We start from the raw sequence: 17,658 nt of genomic DNA on the forward strand, positions 1-17,658 counted from the left end.
CCTAGAAATAAAGGCCAATATTCCGTTTGCCTTCTGGATTACCTGCTGCACCTGTATGTTGACTTTTTGTGTTTCATGTACGAGGACACCCAGATCCCTCTGTACCGCAGCATTTTGTAGTTTTTCTCCATTCAAATAATATTTTGCTTTTTTATTTTTCCTCCCAAAGTGGATGACTTCACATTTTCCCACATTATATTCCATCTGCCAAATTTTTGCCCATTCGCTTAACCTGTCAATATCCCTTTGCAGACACTTTGTGTCCTCATCACAACTTGCTTTTCACCTATCTTCATATCAACAGCAAATTTGGCCACAATACACTCTGTTCCTTCATCCAAGTCATTGATATATATTGTAAATAGTTGAGGCCCTAGCACTGATCCCTGCGGCACCCCACTAGTTACAGGTTGCCTTTTTGAAAATGACCCTTTTATGCCGACTCTTTGTTTTCTGTTAGTTAGCCAATCCTCTATCCATGCCAGTATATTACCCCCAACACCATGAGCTCTTATCTTGTACAGTAATCTTTTATGTGGCACCTTATCGAATGCCTTTTGGAAATCCAAATATACTGCATCCATTGGTTCCCCTTTATCCACCCTGCCCGTTACTTCCTCAAAGAACTCTAATAAATTTGTCAGACATGATTTCCCTTTCATAAAATCCATGATGACTCTCCTTGATTGTATTATGAGTCTCCAAATGCCCTGCTACTACTTCCTTAATAATGGATTCTAGCATTTTCCCAATGACAGATGTTAGGCTAACTGGTCTATAGTTACCTGCTTTCTGTCTCACTCCCTTCTTGAATAGGGGTATTACGTTTGCGGTTTTCCAATCCACTGAGACCTTTCCAGAATCTAGTGAATTCTAGAAGATTACAACCAATGCATCCACTATCTCTGTAGCCACTTCCTTTAAGACCCTTGGATGCAAGCCATCAGGTCCAGGGGACTTGTCAGCCTTTCGACCCATTAGTTTACCTAGAACTTTTTCTCCAGTGATAGTGATTGTTTTTAGTTCCTCCCTCCCCTTTGCCCCTTGATTATCTACTATTATTGGTATATTATTAGTGTCTTCTCCTGTGAAGACAGATACAAAATATCTGCTCAATTCCTCTGCCATTTCCTTGTTTTCCATTATTATTTCCCCAATCTCATCCTCGAAGGAACCAATGTTTACTTTAGCTACCCTCTTCCTTTTTATATACTTGTAGAAGCTTTTACTGTCAGTTTTTATATTTCTTGCTAGTTTACTCACATAATTTATTTTCTCCCTCTTTATTATTCTTTTAGTCATCCTTTGCTGGTTTTTATAGTTTTCCCAATCTTCGGGCTTACCAGTAATCTTTGCCATGTTGTATGCTTTTTCTTTTAACCTGATACCATCCTTGACATCCTTAAGGAGTCGCACAACACCAGGTTATAGTCCAACAGCTATATTTGAAATCACAAGCTTTCGGAGCTTTGCTCCTTCGTCACTCACCTGACGAAGGGGCAAAGCTCCGAAAGCTTGTGATTTCAAATAAAGCTGTTGGACTATAACCTGGTGCTGTGCGACTCCTTACGTTTGTCCACCCCAGTCCATCACCGGCATCTCCACATCTTGACATCCTTAGTTAGCCATGGTTAGTTCACCCTTTTTGTGGAGTCTTTCTTCCTCACAGGGATATATTTTTGTTGCGAGTCATAAAATATCTTTTTAAATGTTTGCCACTGCTTATCCACCATCATATCATCTAATCTGTTTACCCAGTCCACTTTAGCCAATTCCACCTTCATTCCTTTGTAATTACCCTTGTTTAAGTTTAATACAGTAGTTTCAGACCCAAGATCCTCGCTCTCAAACTGGATGTGAAATTTTATCATGTTATCATCATTGCTTCCCAAGGGATCCTTTACTTTGAGATCATTAATTAATCCTGTTTCGTTACCCATTACCAGATCCAAAATGGCCTGTTCACTGGTTCCCGTATTGGTTCTTGATTCGACATCTTGATCTTCTGAGCCAAGATCATTTCTCACTATTAGACCAATTTCATCCTTTATTAACAGAGCTACCCCACCACCTTTACCTTTTTTCCTATCATTCCGACATGTTAAATAACCCTGAATATTTAGCTCCTAACCTTGGTCACCTTGCAACCACGTCTCTGTAATGGCCACGAGATCACACCCATGTTTCTATTTGTGCCGTCAATTCATCTATCTTATTACGAATGCTGCGCGCACTCAGATAAAGAACCTTTAATTTTGTCTTTTTACCATTCTTTCCCACCCCGGCCCCATTTGCTCGTGCACTCTTATATTTGTACGCTCTGTGCTTTCCTGACACACTCTGTTTATCATTACCCCCATCACTTTCCTGTACTATTTCTGTCTTTTCTCTTTATCAATCTAAACTTCGCCCCACCTGAACCCTCCCCCCTACCTATTTTGTTTAAAACCTTCTCTACCGCCCTAGCTATTCAGTGTGCCAGAACACTGGTCCCAGCATGCTTCAGGTGAAGCCTGTCCCGACGGAACAGCTCCCTCTTTCCCCAGTACTGGTGCCAGTGCCCCATGAATCGAAACCCACTTCTCCCACATCAATCTTTGAGCCACACATTCATCTCTCTGATCTGATTTACCCTGTGCTAATTTGCTCGTGGCTCACGTAATAATCCGGAGATTATTACCTTTGCGGTTCTGCTTTTTAATTTAGTCCCTAGCTGCTCAAACTCCCTCAGCAGAACCTCAAATGTTTGTCTGAGAGAACTGAGTGACCAGCTGAAAAACCTCTCCTTTTATTGAGATGTGTCAATCACAGGTTTAAAAGTCCAAATAAAGGTCGGCTGCAATTCGCCTCCGTTTCTATGGTGTGTTTCAGAGGCCACAGGAGACACGTTCAGGAGTAGTTAAATCCATTTCTGTTGCAGAATCCACAAAAAGCTAAGTAACTAAAGCATTCCAACTACCTGAACTGGCCCTTTAAACATCGGTCCACCGGCTTTAAGTAGCGACGGGGCTTTCGGGTTTCTGTTGTGCGCACGCATCCAAACACGTCAGGGTTAAACCCGGAAGTGGGCGCATTGGAACTGGGATGCAGACCCGCTCCAAAATCTAACTATTTTCACTGCCACCCGCCTTCAGCCCACCCATTCTTGGGGGTTAAAATTATCCCCCAGACCTCAATAAAAATAGATTGGCCTTAGAGGGAGCACAGTGCAGTTTCACTAGAATGATACCAGGGAGGCAGGGGCAAGGGCAGGGTGCAGGTGAACAAGGATGAACGAGAACGCTTGTCATATTCCCGGCCTCCACGTGCACAACCTAATGGAGCAGGTCAGTAATCCACAAGTGACCACAATTTGCCCTTACAACTGGAAAAATACAGAGAACTACTGGTTGTTTACTTCTTCCTTGTATTTGAATGTGAATTCCGAACGAACAGAGGCAGCGTTACAGAAGGCACTCACTGTTCACACTATGACAACTGCCACTACAAACACCTTGTGCCAAAAATAATCTTCATTGTGTGCGGGTGGAAAGGACTGAAAGTTAATTAGTGCACAGGAGATGAAGGGATTGATGCTGAATCAACATGAGGTGCTGTTAAATGCTGCAGCAGCTCAATGCAGCATGCCTCCTGGCTTCCTGCATCTCAATCAGGCTCAAACAAGGGCAGCAATGGGAACTTAATATTCCTGGCTACAATGTATTCAGTAGAAATAGGGAAGGAAAAAAAGGAGGGGAGTAACAGTGTTGATTGAAGATACCGTTCCAGCTCTGTAAAGGGATGATGTAGCTGAGGGGCCAAAGACAGAATCTATTTGGTTAGAATTAAGAAACAGAGCAGGAGCCATTACACTGCTGCGTATATTCCAATGTCCACCAAATAGTGGGAACGAGATGGAGGAGAACATCTGCAAGCAAATTTCAAAAATATATAAGAACATAGAGTAATGGGGGACTCCAATTATTATAGACTGGGAAAATAAGCGTCGCTGGCAAGGCCAGCATTTATTGCCCATCCCTAATTGCCCTCGAGAAGGTGGTGGTGAGCCGCCTTCTTGAACCGCTTATTATGACTTTTCGTAGCGAGATTTTACAACTGAGTGACTTGCTAGGCCATTTCAGAGGGCAATTAAGAATCAACCACATTGCTGTGGGTCTGGAGTCACATATAGGCCAGACCGGGTAAGGACGGCAGGTTTCCTTCCCTAAAGGACATTAGTGAACCAGATGGGTTTTTACGACAATCCGGTAGTTTCATGGCCATCATTACTGATACTAGTATTTTAATTCCAGATTTTTATTTTAATTAATTGAATTTAATTAATTAATTGAATTTAAATTCGCCAGCTGCCGTGGCGGGATTTGAACTCATGACTCTGGATTTTAGTCCAGGCCTCTGGATTACTAGCCCAGTAACATAACCGCTATGCTACCGTACCCTGATGTAGCTGAGGGGCCAAAGACAAAGTGTGAAGGGCAGAGAGGAGGAGGAATTCCTGAAATGTGTACAGCAGAACTTCCTTGATCAGTGTGTTTCCAGCCCAACAAGCAAGGAAGTAGTGCTGGATTTGCTGAGTATTTCCAGCACTTTCTGTTTTTATTTCAGATTTCCATCATCCGCAGTATTTTGCTTTTGAAGCAGTGCTGGATCTAGTTCTGGTGAATGAAGTGGGGCAAGTGGAGCATGTTGCAGTGGGAGAGCATTTGGGAGACAGTGATCACAATTTTAGGGTTAGAGTAGCTATGGAAAAGGACAAGAAACAATCAACAGTGAAGATACTCAACTGAGGAGGCAACTAACGTGGTAGATAAGAGAGTGTCTATGGATGTTATTTATATGGACCTCCAGAAGGCATTTGATAACGTTCCACATAAGAGACTGTTAACAAAAATGAAAGTGCATAGAATTGGAAGCAACCTATTGACATGGGTAGGGAGGTAGGAGTCAGAGAATAGGGATAATGAGTATGTACTCAAATTGGCAGGATGTGACTATTGATGTCCCCCTTGCATCTGTACTGAAGCCTCAGCTTTTCACTATATTTAGAAATGACTTAGATATACGTCTCTCAATTCCTTCATCTAAATTTACTGACGAAACCAAGTTAGGCACAGTAAATAATGTTGATAGGAGGGAAAGTTCCAAAGGGATATTTGTAGATTAAGTGAGTGGGCAAAACTGTGTCAGATGGAGTTCAATGTGGGAAAGTGTGAGGTCATCCACTTTGGATCCAAGAAAGTTGGATCAGAGTATTTTCTAAATGGTGAGAAGCTCAGAACTATGGAAGAGCAGAGATTTAGGGATCTATGTACATAAATTACTAAAAGTTAGTGGACAGGTATAAAAAATAATTAAAAAGGCTGGTGAAATGTTGGCCTTTATCTCAAGAGGGCTGAAAGTTATATTACAGTTATATAAAGCTTTGGTTAGACCCCATCAGGAGCACTGTGTTCAGTTCTTTTTTTATTTGTTCATGGGACGTGGACGTCGCTGGCAAGGCCAGCATTTATTGCCCATCCCTAATTGCCCTCGAGACCTTCTTGAACCGCTGCAGTCCGTGTGGTGAAGGTTCTCCCACAGTGCTGTTAGGTAGGGAGTTCCAGGATTTTGACCCAGCGACGATGAAGGAACGGCGATATATTTCCAAGTCGGGATGGTGTGTGACTTGGAGGGGAACGTGCAGGTGGTGGTGTTCCCATGTGCCTGCTGCCCTTGTCCTTCTAGGTGGTAGAGGTCGCGGGTTTGGGAGGTGCTGTCGAAGAAGCCTTGGCAAGTTCTGCAGTGCATCCTGCGGATGGTACACACTGCGGCCACTGTGCGCCGGTGAAGGGAGTGAATGTTTCGGGTGGTGGATAAGGTGCCAATCAAGCGGGCTGCTTTGTCCTGGATGGTGTCGAGCTTCTTGAGTGTTGTTGGAGCTGCACTCATCCAGGCAAGTGGAGAGTATTCCATCACATTCCCGACTTGTGCCTTGTAGATGGTGGAAAGGCTTTGGGGAGTCAGGCGGCGAGTCACTTGCCGCAGAATACCCAGCCTCTGACCTGCTCTTGTAGCCACAGTATTTATGTGGCTGGTCCAGTTAAGTTTATGGTCAATGGTGACCCCCAGGATGGTGATGGTGGGGGATTCGGCGATGGTAATGCCGTTGAATGTCAAGGGGAGGTGGTTAGATTCTCTCTGGGCACCGCGCCTCAGGAAGGATATATTAACCTTGGAGGGGGTGCAGCATAGATTCACCAGAGTGATACCAGGACTAAAAGGTTTAAATTATGAGGACAGGTTGCATAGACTAGGCTTGTATTCCCTTGATTACAGATTAAGGGGTGATCTAATTGAGGTATTTAAGATGATTAAATGAGTTGATAGGGTAGATAGAGTGAAACTATTTCCATTTGTGGGGGAGTCCAGAACAAGGGGGCATAACCTTAAAATTAGAACTAAGCCGTTCAGGGGTGATGTCAGGAAGCACTTCTTCACACAAATGGTAGTGGAAATCTGGAAGTCTCTCCCCCAAAAAGCTGTTGAAGCTGGGGGTCAATTGAAAATTTCGAAACTGAAATTGATATATTTTTGTTAGCCAAGGGTATTAAGGGTTATGGAACCTCGGCAGGTAGATGGAGTTAAATGCAGATCAGCCATGAACTAACTGAATGACAGAAACAGGCTTGAGGGACTGAATGGCCTCCTCCTGTTCCTATGTAAGTGGCAGAGGGCTAATTTCAGTGAGCTGAAGAGAGATCTGCCCCAGGTGGAATGGAAACAAAGATTATCGGGTAAAATAGTAAATGAGCAATGGGAGGCTTTCAAAGAGGAGATAGTTTGAATACAGACTAGACACATTCCTATCAGGGGGAAAGGAAGACTAGCCAAAGCTGGAGCTCCCTGGATGATTGAAGAAAGAGAGATTAAAATGAAATAGAAAAAGGAAGTTTATGATAAATGTCAGGTTCATAATATGGTAAAAAATCAAGCAGAATACAAAAAGTCCAAAGGAGAACTGAAAAAGGAAATAAGGGGCAAAGAAAGTGTATAAGAATAGATTAGCTGGTAACATAATAGGGAACATTAAAGTATTTTATAAACATATAAAGAGTAAAATGATAGACGAAGGAAGGCTGGGGCTGATTAGGGACCTAAAAGGAAATCTTGTGGAGGCAGAGGGCATGGGCATACTTTGGATCTGTTTTCACGAGAGAAGAGGATGCTGCATTTATTGGAGGTAGTAGAGAAATTGGATAGGATAAAAATAGATAAAGAGGAGGTACTTAAAAGGTTGGCAGCGCTCAAAGTAGAAAAGTCACCCGGTCCAAATGGGATGCATCCTGGGTTGCTGAGGGAAGTGAGGATGAAAATTGCGGAGGTTCTGGCCACAATCTTCCAATCCTCCTTAGATTATGGGGACGGTGCCAGAGGTCTGGAGGATTGAAAATGTTACACCCCTGTTCAAAAATGGGGAGAGCGACAAATCAGGTAACTACAGGCTGGCCAGCATTACATTGCTGGAGGGGAAACTTCTAGAGGCGATAATCCAACACTAAATTAATTGTCACTTGGAAGAATATGGGTTAATAAGTGGCAGCCAACATGGATTTGTTAAAGGCAAATTGTGTTGATCTAACTTTATTGAATTCTTCAATGAAATAACAGAGGGGGTTGATGAGGGTAGTGCAGTTCATGTTGCATACATGGACTTTCAGAGGGCGTTTTATAAAGAACCACGTAATAGACTTGTTAGCAAAATTGAAGCCCATGGGATTAAAGGGACAGTGACAGCATGGATACAAAATTGGCTAAGAGATAGAAAGCAGAGAGTAGTGGTGAACGGTTGTTTTTCAGACTGGAGGGATAGTCAACATGGCTTTGTCAAGGGAAGATCATGTCTGACTAATTTGATTGAATTTTTTGAGGGGGTGACTAGGCGTGTGGATGAGGGTAACGCAGTGGATGTGGTATACATGGATTTCAGTAAGGCCTTCGATAAAGTCCCCCACAGGAGACTGGTCAAGAAGGTACGAGCCCATGGAATCCAGGGTGCCTTGGCACTTTGGATACAAAACTGGCCTTGGCACTTTGGATACAAAACTGGCTTAGTGGCAGAAAAGCTTGAGAATTTAAAATAAAATTGCTGGACTATAACTTGGTGTTGTAAAATTGTTTACAATTAGTGGCAGAAGGCAGAGGGTGATGGCCGAAGGTTGTTTTTGTGACTGGAAGCCTGTGGCCAGTGGGGTACCACAGGGATCGGTGCTGTGTCCCTTGCTGTTTGTGGTCTACATTAATGACTTGGATATGAATGTAAAAGGTATGATCAGTAAGTTCGCTGATGATACAAAGATTGGTAGGGTGGTAAATAGCGAGGAGGATAGCCTCAGTCTGCAGGACGATATAGATGGGTTGGTCAGATGGGCGGAACAGTGGCAAATGGAATTTAACCCGGAAAAGTGCGAGGTGATGCACTTTGGAGGGACTAACAAGGCAAGGGAATACACAATGAATGGGAGGACCCTAGGCAAGACAGAGGGTCAGAGGGATCTTGGTGTGCAAGTTCACAGATCCCTGAAGGCGGCGGAACAGGTAGATAAGGTGGTAAAGAAGGCATATGGGATACTTGCCTTTATTGAATATAAGAGCAAGGAGGTTATGATGGAGCTGTATAAAACACTGGTTAGGCCACAGCTGGAGTACTGTGTGCAGTTCTGGTCGCCACACTACAGGAAGGATGTGATCGCTTTGGAGAGGGTGCAGAGGAGATTCACCAGGATGTTACCAGGGCTGGAGCGCTTCAGCTATGAAGAGAGACTGGGAAGATTGGGTTTGTTTTCCTTGGAGCAGAGGAGGCTGAGGGGGGACATGATTGAGGTGTACAAAATTATGAGGGGCACAGATAGGATGGATACGAAGGAGCTTTTTCCCTTCGTTGAGGGTACTATAACAAGGGGACATAGATTCAAGGTAAAAGGCAGGAGGTTTAGAGGGGATTTGAGAAAGAACTTTTTCACCCAGAGGGTGGTTGGAGTCTGGAACTCACTGTCTGAAAGGGTTGTGGAGGCAGGAACCCTCACAACATTCAAGAAGCATTTGGATGAGCACTTGAAATGCCATAGCATACAAGGCTACGGACCAAATGCTGGAATATGGGATTAGAGTAGACAGGGCTGATGGCCGGCGCGGACATGATGGGCCGAAGGGCCTCTATCCGTGCTGTATAACTCTATGACTCTATACAGTGGTGTTCCCCAGGGGTCAGTATTAGGACCACTGCTGTTTTTCATATATATTAATGACCTGGACTAGAGAATACAGGGCATGATTTCAAAGTTTGTCGAAGGCACGAAACTTGAAAATGTAGTGAACAGTGAGGAGGATAGTAACAGACTTCAGGAGGACATAGACAGACAGGTGAAATGGGCAGACACATAGCAGGTGAAATTTAACTCAGAGAAGTGTGAAATGATGCATTTTGGTAGGAAGAATGAGGAGAGGCAATATAAATTAAATGGTACAATTTTAAAGGCGCAGGGCAGGAACAGAGACCTGGGGGTTCACATCTTTGAAGGTGGCAGGACAGGTTGATAAGGCTGTTAAAAAAGCATACGGGATCCTTGGCTTTATAAATAGAAGCATAGAGTACAAAAGCAAGGACGTAATGGTAAACCTTTACAAAACGCTGGTTAAGCCTCAGCTGGAGAGTGTCCAATACTGAGCATGACACTTTAAGGATGTCAAGACCTTGGAGATGGTGCAGAAGAGATTTACCAGAATGGTACCAAGGATAAGGGACTTCAGTTATGGGAAGAGACTGGAGAAGCTGGGGTTGTTCTCCTTGGAGCAAAGACAAAAAAAAGGGAGATTTAGTGGAGACGTTAAAAATTATATGGGGTTTTGATTGAGTAGATAGCGAGAAAATATTTTCAGTGGCAGAAATGTTAGCAACCAGAAGACATGGATTTAAGATAATTGGCAAAAGGGGAGATGAGGAGAAATTTTTTCACGCAGCAAGTTGTTATGATCTGGAATGCACTGCCTGAAAGGGTGGTGGAGTGAGATTCAATAGTAACTTTCAAAAGGGAATTGGATAAATACCTGAAAGGGAAAAATTTGTACAGCTATGGGGCAAGAACAGGGGAGTGGAACTAATTGCATAGCTCTTCAAAGAGCCAGGCACAGGCACGATGTGCAGAATGGCCTCCTTCTACGCCGTATCTTTCTATGATTTTTCTGTGGGTTGTTTTCATTCCTGAATGCTCAATTGCATTTTCTTCAGAAAAAAGAAAACAAAAGCCTCCCTGGGCTAGTTCTGCTCATCTCCAACATGACACACTACAGACCTACTGAAACAAAGAATGCTGTCTGTCCTCACCAAGGCACAGGATGTCAATGTTACGAAATGTTATTACTTTACAACTTCTAGCATCCAACTTCAGCATCAAGTACAAGTCTCCCCTGTGTGAAGCTCCACCCCCCACCGTCTTCCTCCATCAAGCACAGGTCTCCCCCTGCGTGAAGTTCTCCTGCCGTACTCCTTCATCAAGCATTTTCGGATGACACAGCACAGATTAAGTCCACAATGGAGATCCGTCCACACGTAACCCCACTTTAACTGCACCAAACAGATTTAATTTTCCACACCAGAGTTCTTCATAACCAGTTCGAGCGAAATTTTCAATTCATCAATCTGTGTGTCAAATCAGGTTCTGCGGGGCAGCTCCTTTGAATCAAGACCCTCCTCAGTGGTAACAGAAGCTTTTCACTCCTCTCAAATCCCAATCTCAAAGAGGAAAAGTCTGTGCGTTAACCCATTGCTCCACCCTGCACCCCTCCCAGCATTTACATTTTTCGTGCCATGTACTGATTTCGTTTAAAAAGTCACAGAATTAAAACTTTACTTGTTTTTTCAAATCGACTTCATCTCTGTGACCAACTCTCACACATACTCAAGCACTCTTCACCAAAACACAAGCAGATTCAGAATATTCCAATTTATGGCCATTGCAATGTCATACAGCTTCAGTGGCAACATCATGGACAGCAGTAGAAAAAGCCTGGCTTTATTTGGTCCCTCATCCTTTTATAATGATTAAGCAAGGTTGGTGAGCTGCAGGCACAATTAGCCACATGGGAATATGATGTTGTGGCGATAACGGAGACCTGGCTCAAAAAAGGGCAGGATTGGGAACTAAATATTCCTGGATACAAGATGTTCAGGAAAGAAAGTGGGGGGGGGGGGGGGTGGCAGTATTAATTAAGGAGAATATTGCAGTGCTGGAGAGAGAGGATGTCCTGGAGGGGTCAAGGACAGAATCTATTTGGTTAGCGTTAAGAAATAAAAGAGGGACCATTACATACTCTGGTGTATTCTATAGGCCACCAACTAGTGGGAAGGACATATAGGAGCAAATTTGCAGGGAAATTACAGAGAGGTGTAAAAGCCATAGAGAGTTGTGATAATAGGGGACTTCAACTACCCTAATATAGACTTGATGTGGAGATGCTGGTGATGGACTGGGGTTGACAATTGTAAACAATTTTACAACACCAAGTTATAGTCCAGCAATTTTATTTTAAATTCACAAGCTTTCGGAGGCTTCCTCCTTCCTCAGGTAAATGTTCAGGAGCTCCTCGAAGCCTACGCATTTATACATATAGAACAATACATGGTGTTTACAGAATGCCCCTGCAACTGCCCGTTGCCAAGGCAATCACCGTGTTCAGACAGAGAGGAATTTATTGAAAAATGACCAGCAGAAAGTAGGCTGAGCTTCCTTACCACAACAAGCAGAACCGAGCACCTGATCACCTCGTCAACCCACTGGCAACATGAAATAAAAACTCAGAGGCGTAAAACCACACCAGTTTCTTACCTCAGCCACACACTTAGGGCATCTCCAGTCTCCCTTGGGCACATCCACGAGGGGAGGAATGAGACAAAAAGTGTGGTAACTATCATCACATCCATCACATAACAGCAAGCGGTCTTCATCATCCCCACGTGCACATACAAGGCAAACGTACAGATCAATCTGCAAGAGATGAACAGATATTGGTGAATAAGCAGAGGTTCAATTTATGAGCCAAACACATTTGAAACAGTGTCATTCAAAATAATTCCTTTATACTTGCACCTTTAAAAAAGGGGGACTGAGCTCAGGGCAATCTGGCCAAGTGTTTTAAGAGTGGAGGAGCCAGCAGCAGTACAATGAGTAAAATGGTCTCCTTCTAGATAGAAATATCTATGATTCAACAAGGGAATGGAATTCTTAAAATGTGTACAGGACTCCTTCCATGAGCAGGATGTTAGTTGGCCTACAAGGGCAGAGGTGTTGCTAGAACTGGTTATGAGTAATGAAATAGATCAGGTAGATGGCCTAAATGTGGGTGAGCACCTTGGGATAGTAACCACAATATGTTCATGTTTAAGATCCAACTAGGAAGGGAAAAAATCCGTACAAAAACTGGAACACCTTAGGATTTGAGAACAATGGTAACTGAGGTGAGGTAAAAGGAGAAATTGGTACTCAGGACTGTACAGAAACAGTGGGATTTTTTTTAAAAAGGGATTGCAAAGCTATAGAATAAGTATTTAAAAAGGAAACTAACAGTATTTTTAGGATGGCATGAATAAATAAAGAGGTTAGAAACCAATTAAAATTGAAGAAGGCCTATGAGAACTATAATAGTAACAATGAAAAAACTAAAGTGTGAGGTAATGCATTTGGGGAGGGCAAACAAGGCAAGGGAATCTGCACAATAAATGGTAGGACACTGAGAGGTGTAGAGCAATAGAGGGACCTTAGAGTGCATGTCCACAGATCCCTGAAGGTAGCAGGACAGGTAGATAAGGTGGTTAAGAAGGCATACGGGATAATTTCCTTTATTAGCTGAGGCACAGAATATAAAAGCAGGGAGGTTATGCTGGAACCAACGAAGAAGATGCTGCCAGAGTCTCAGTAAAGGAAGATGTAGTTGAGATACTGGATGGGCTAAAAATTGATAAAGAGGTACTAGAAAGGCTAGCTGTACTTAAAAGTAGATAAGTCACCCGGTCTGGATGGGATGCATTCTAGGTTGCTGAGGGAAGTAAGGATGGAATTGCAGAGGTACTGGCCATAACCTTCCAAACATCCTTAGATACGAGGGGTGGTGCCAGAGGACTGGAGAATTGCAAATGTTACACCCTTGTTCAAAAAAGGGTGCAAGGATAAACCCAGCAACTACAGGCCAGTCAATTTAACCTCGGTGATGGGGAAACTTTTAGAAATGATAATCCAAAACAAATTAGCAGTCACTTGGACAAGTGTGGATTAATTAGGGAAAGCCAGCACTGATTTGTTAAAGGCAAATCGTGTTTAACTAACGTGATAGAGTTTTTTGATGAGGTAACAGAGGGTAGATGAGGGCAATGCAGTTGATGCGGTGAATATGGACTTTTAAAAGGTGTTTGATAAAGTGCCGCATGGTAGGCTTATCATCAAGATTGCGGCCCATGGAATAAAGGGGGAGTAGCAACATGGGTACAGAATTGGCTAAGGGACAGGAAACAGACAGTAGTGGTGAACGGTTGTTTTTCAGACTGGAGGGAGGTGTACAGTGGTGTTCCCCAGGGGTCGGTGCTGGGACCACTGTTTTTCTTGATATATATTAATGACTTGGATGTACAGGACACAATTTCAAAATGTGCAGATGGCACATAACTGGGAAGGGTAGTAAACAGTGAGGAGGATAGTGATAGACTTCAAGAGGATGTAGACAGGCTGATGGCATGGGCGGACACGTGGCAGATGAAATTTAACACAGAAAAATGCAAAGTGATACATTTCGGTAGGAAGAACGAGGAGAGGCAACATAAACTGGAGAGCACAATTCTAAAAGGGATACAGGAACAGAGGGATCTGGCGGTATATGTGCACAAATTGTTGAAGGTGGCAGGGCAGGTTGAGAAAGCGGTTAAAAAAGCATACGGTATCTTGGGCTTTATAAATAGAGGCATAGAGTACAAAATAAGGAAGTCATGATGAACCTTTATAAAACAATGGTTCGGTCACAGCTGGAGTATAGTGTCCAGTTCTGGGCACCGCACTTTAGGAAAGATGTGAAGGCCTCAGAGAAGGTGCAGAAGAGATTTACTAGAATGATTCCAGGGATGAGGGACTTCAGTTACGTGGATAGACTGGAGAAGCTGGGGTTGTTCTCCTTGGAGCAGAGAAGGTTGAGAGAAGATTTGATAGAGGTATTCAAAATCACGAAGGGGCTAGACGGAGTAGATAGAGAGAAACTGTTCCCATTGGTGGAAGGGTCAAGAACCAGAGGACACAGATTTAAGGTGATTGGCAAAAGAACCAAAGGTGACGTGAGGAAAAACATTTTTACACAGCGAGTGGTTATGATCTGGAATGCACTGCCCGAGGGAGTGGTGGAGGCAGATTCAATTATGGCCTTCAAACGGGAACTGGATAAGTACTTGAAGGGAGAAAATTTGCAGGGCTACGGGCATAGGGCAGGGGAGTGGGAGTAGCTGGATTGCTCATGCACAGAGCCGGCAAGGACTCGATGAACAGCCCCACTCTTCGCTCCCTAGAGTTGAATGTTTGTGGCGCACAACTGGTTTAGTCATTCCATTGCCAGATCACATCAAGCACGATCAGGCCCTGCTCTCCTCTGCCAAACTGCTCACTACTCTAGGATCATCCTGGAATTGAAAAAGATAACCCCTGGTTTCTTTTCTCCACTACCAACTGTCTCCTTAAACCCCGCCACCCTTCCCCGTCACCTCCAATAACAAGTGCAAGGAGCTTATGGGCTTCTTTGTCACTAAGATTGAGATCATCCGTTCAGCTGCCTCTGCCACATCCTTCCCTTCCCCATGCCTACCAAGCCAAGCATACGCCAAGGTTCCTCCTCCCATAGACCTAAACTCACATCTTTCTCTAGTTTCTCTCCTATCTCTCCTCATGCCTTCTACAAGCTCACCTTGACCATGAGACCCACCTCCTGCTCCCTCGACCCTATTCCCACTAAACTGCTGACCACCCAACTACCCTTTCCGGCCCCCATGTTGCTTGATACTGTTAATGGTTCCCTCTCCTCAGGTACTGCCCCCCTCCCCTTCAAATCTGCCGTCATCGCCACCTTCCTCAAAAAACCCACCATTGTCCCCTCTGTCCGTATAAATTACCGCCCCATCTACAAACTTCCTATCCTCTCCTAAATCCCTAAACGTATTGTCATCCGTACCCATCTTTCCCGCAACTCCATATTTGAACTTCTCCAATCTGGTCCCCGCAACAGTACTGAAGTGGCCCTAATTAAAATGACAAATGACATCCTAAGCAACTGTGACGATGATAAATTATCCCCTCCTCATCCTTCTCGGCCTGTCTGCAGCCTTTGACACGGTTGGCGACACCATCCTCTTCTAATTGTCTTCAGTCCCCGCACAAACTCCGTTCCCTCGCCACCAACTCCATGCCTCTCCTTGGCCACTGTCTGAGGCTGAACTAGACTGTACGCAACCTTGGCATCCTATCTGACCCTGAGATGAGCTTCCAACCCCATATCCTCTCCATCACAAAGACCGCCTACTTCCACCTACGTAGCAACACCCGTCTCTGCCCCTGCCTCAGCTCATCTGCTGCTGAATCCCCAATCCATGCTTTTGATACCTCCAGACTCAACTATTCCAATGCTCTCCCATCTTCCACCCTCCATAAACTTGAGCTCATCCAAAATTCTGCTGCCCGTATTCTAACTCACACCAAGTCTCGTTCTCCCATTACCCGTGCTTGCTGACCTACATTGGCTCCCGATCTGGGAACACATCGATTTTAAAATTCTCATCCTTATGTTCAAATCCCTCCATGACCTCGCCCCTCCCCATCTCTGTAACCTTCTCCAGCCCTCCAACATCTCTGTGCTCCTCCAATTCTGGCCTATTGTCCATCCCCGATTTTAATCACTCCACCACAGGCAGCGGTGCCTTCAGCTGCCTAGGCCCTAAGCTCTGGAATTCCCTCCCTAAACCTCTCCACCTCTCTACCCTTTAAGAAGCTCTTTAAAACCTACCTCTTCAACCAAGCTTTTAGTCACCAGTCCTATTGTCTCCTTCTTTGGCTCAATATCAATTTTTGTTTGATAACGCTCCTCTGAAGCGCCTTGGGATGTTTTACTATGTTAAAGGCGCTATATAAATGCAACTTGTTGTTGATTGGGATTCCACTAGAGACTGCTCCTGTGTAAGCAAGAACTCCACAGGTGTTGAGCCAGAACCACATAGAAACATCTTCCGTAAAAGTCATGGCAGCATGACCCTCAAGATGACTACTGTGAGGTAGAAAGGAGTTTATATTTTGATTAAAATAAAAACAGAAAATGCTCAGCAAGTCAGGCAGCATCTGTGGAGAAAGAAACAGAGTTAACATTTCAGGTCGATGGCCCTTCATCAGAACTGGAAGAAGTTAGAGATTTAACAGTTTTTAAGCAAATACAGAGCCAGGGAAAAAGAGTGGGGGAGAGGAGAGGGGAGGAAAGAACAAAAGGGAAGGTCTCTGATAGGGTAGAGGGCAGGAGTGATTAAATGAGAAAAGAGATGATGGTGATAATAGGACAAGTAAAGAAACAAACGATGGGTCTGGAGGACCTGCGAACGGCAACAGCAGAACCATTACCAGCACCTGCTGTCCGATAAAATGGGATCAGTGGTTATGATCTGAAGTTCTTGAAATCAATGTTGAGTCCGGAAGGTTGTAAATCAAAAGATGAGGTGCTGTTCCTTGAGCTTCCGTTGAGCTTCCTTGGAACAGTGTGAGAGGCCGAGGACAGAGAGGTCAGAGTGGGAGTGAGACGGAGAATTAAAAAGGCAAGTGACCGGAAGGCCAGGGTCTCACTTGCAGACTGAACGGAGGTGTTCAGCAAAGCGATGACCCAATCTGTGTTTGGTGTCCCCAATGTAGAGAAGACCGCATCGTGAGCAGCGAATACAGTATACTGAATTAAAAGTGTGGATTAATTAAGGAAAGCCAACATGGATTTGTTAAAGGCAAATCATGTTTAATTAACTTGATTTGAGTTTTTTGATGAGGTGTATATGGACTTCCAAAAGGCATTTAATAAAGTACCACATAATAGGCTTGTCAGCAAAGTTGATGCCCTTGGATACGAAATTGGCTAAGTGACAGGGAACAGAGAGTAGTGGTGAATGGTTGTTTTTCGGACTGGAGGGAGGTGAAAGGTGGTGTTACCCAGGGGTCAGTACTAGGACCGCTACTTTTCTTGATATATATTAATGACTTGGACTTGGGTGGACAGGGCAAAATTTCCAAATTTGCAGATGATACAAATCTTGGAAGTGTAATGAACAGTGAGGAGGATAGTGATAGACTTCAAGTGAACATCGACAGGCTGGTGGAATGGGCGGACACGTGGCAAATGAAATTTAACACAGAGAAGTGCAAAGTGATACATTTAGGTAAGAAGCATACAGGATACGGGCTTTATAAATAGAGGCATAGAGTACAAAAGCAAGGAAGTGATGATGAACCTTTATAAAACACTGTTTCAGCCACAACTGGAGTATTGTGTCCAATTCTGGGCATTGCACTTCAGTAAGGATGTGAAGGCCTTAGAGAGGGTGCAGAAAAGATTTACTAGAATGGTTCCAGGAAT

General features: G+C 44.0%; 1 protein-coding gene across 2 annotated transcripts in view; it reads right to left on the reverse strand.

Annotated features, from left to right (window-relative positions):
- The window catches only part of kdm5a (lysine demethylase 5A), a 241,156-nt gene that overhangs the window by 165,195 nt on the left and 58,303 nt on the right, over positions 1-17,658 (reverse strand). For both annotated transcript variants that reach the window (XM_067999950.1, XM_067999951.1), the window contains exon 8: positions 11,862-12,020. In XM_067999950.1, coding sequence (XP_067856051.1) covers positions 11,862-12,020 — 159 coding nt within the window. The remainder of the gene's footprint in view (positions 1-11,861; positions 12,021-17,658) is intronic.

Source organism: Heptranchias perlo, chromosome 18 (genome assembly GCF_035084215.1).
Source record: "Heptranchias perlo isolate sHepPer1 chromosome 18, sHepPer1.hap1, whole genome shotgun sequence".
Classification (NCBI taxonomy): domain Eukaryota; kingdom Metazoa; phylum Chordata; class Chondrichthyes; order Hexanchiformes; family Hexanchidae; genus Heptranchias; species Heptranchias perlo.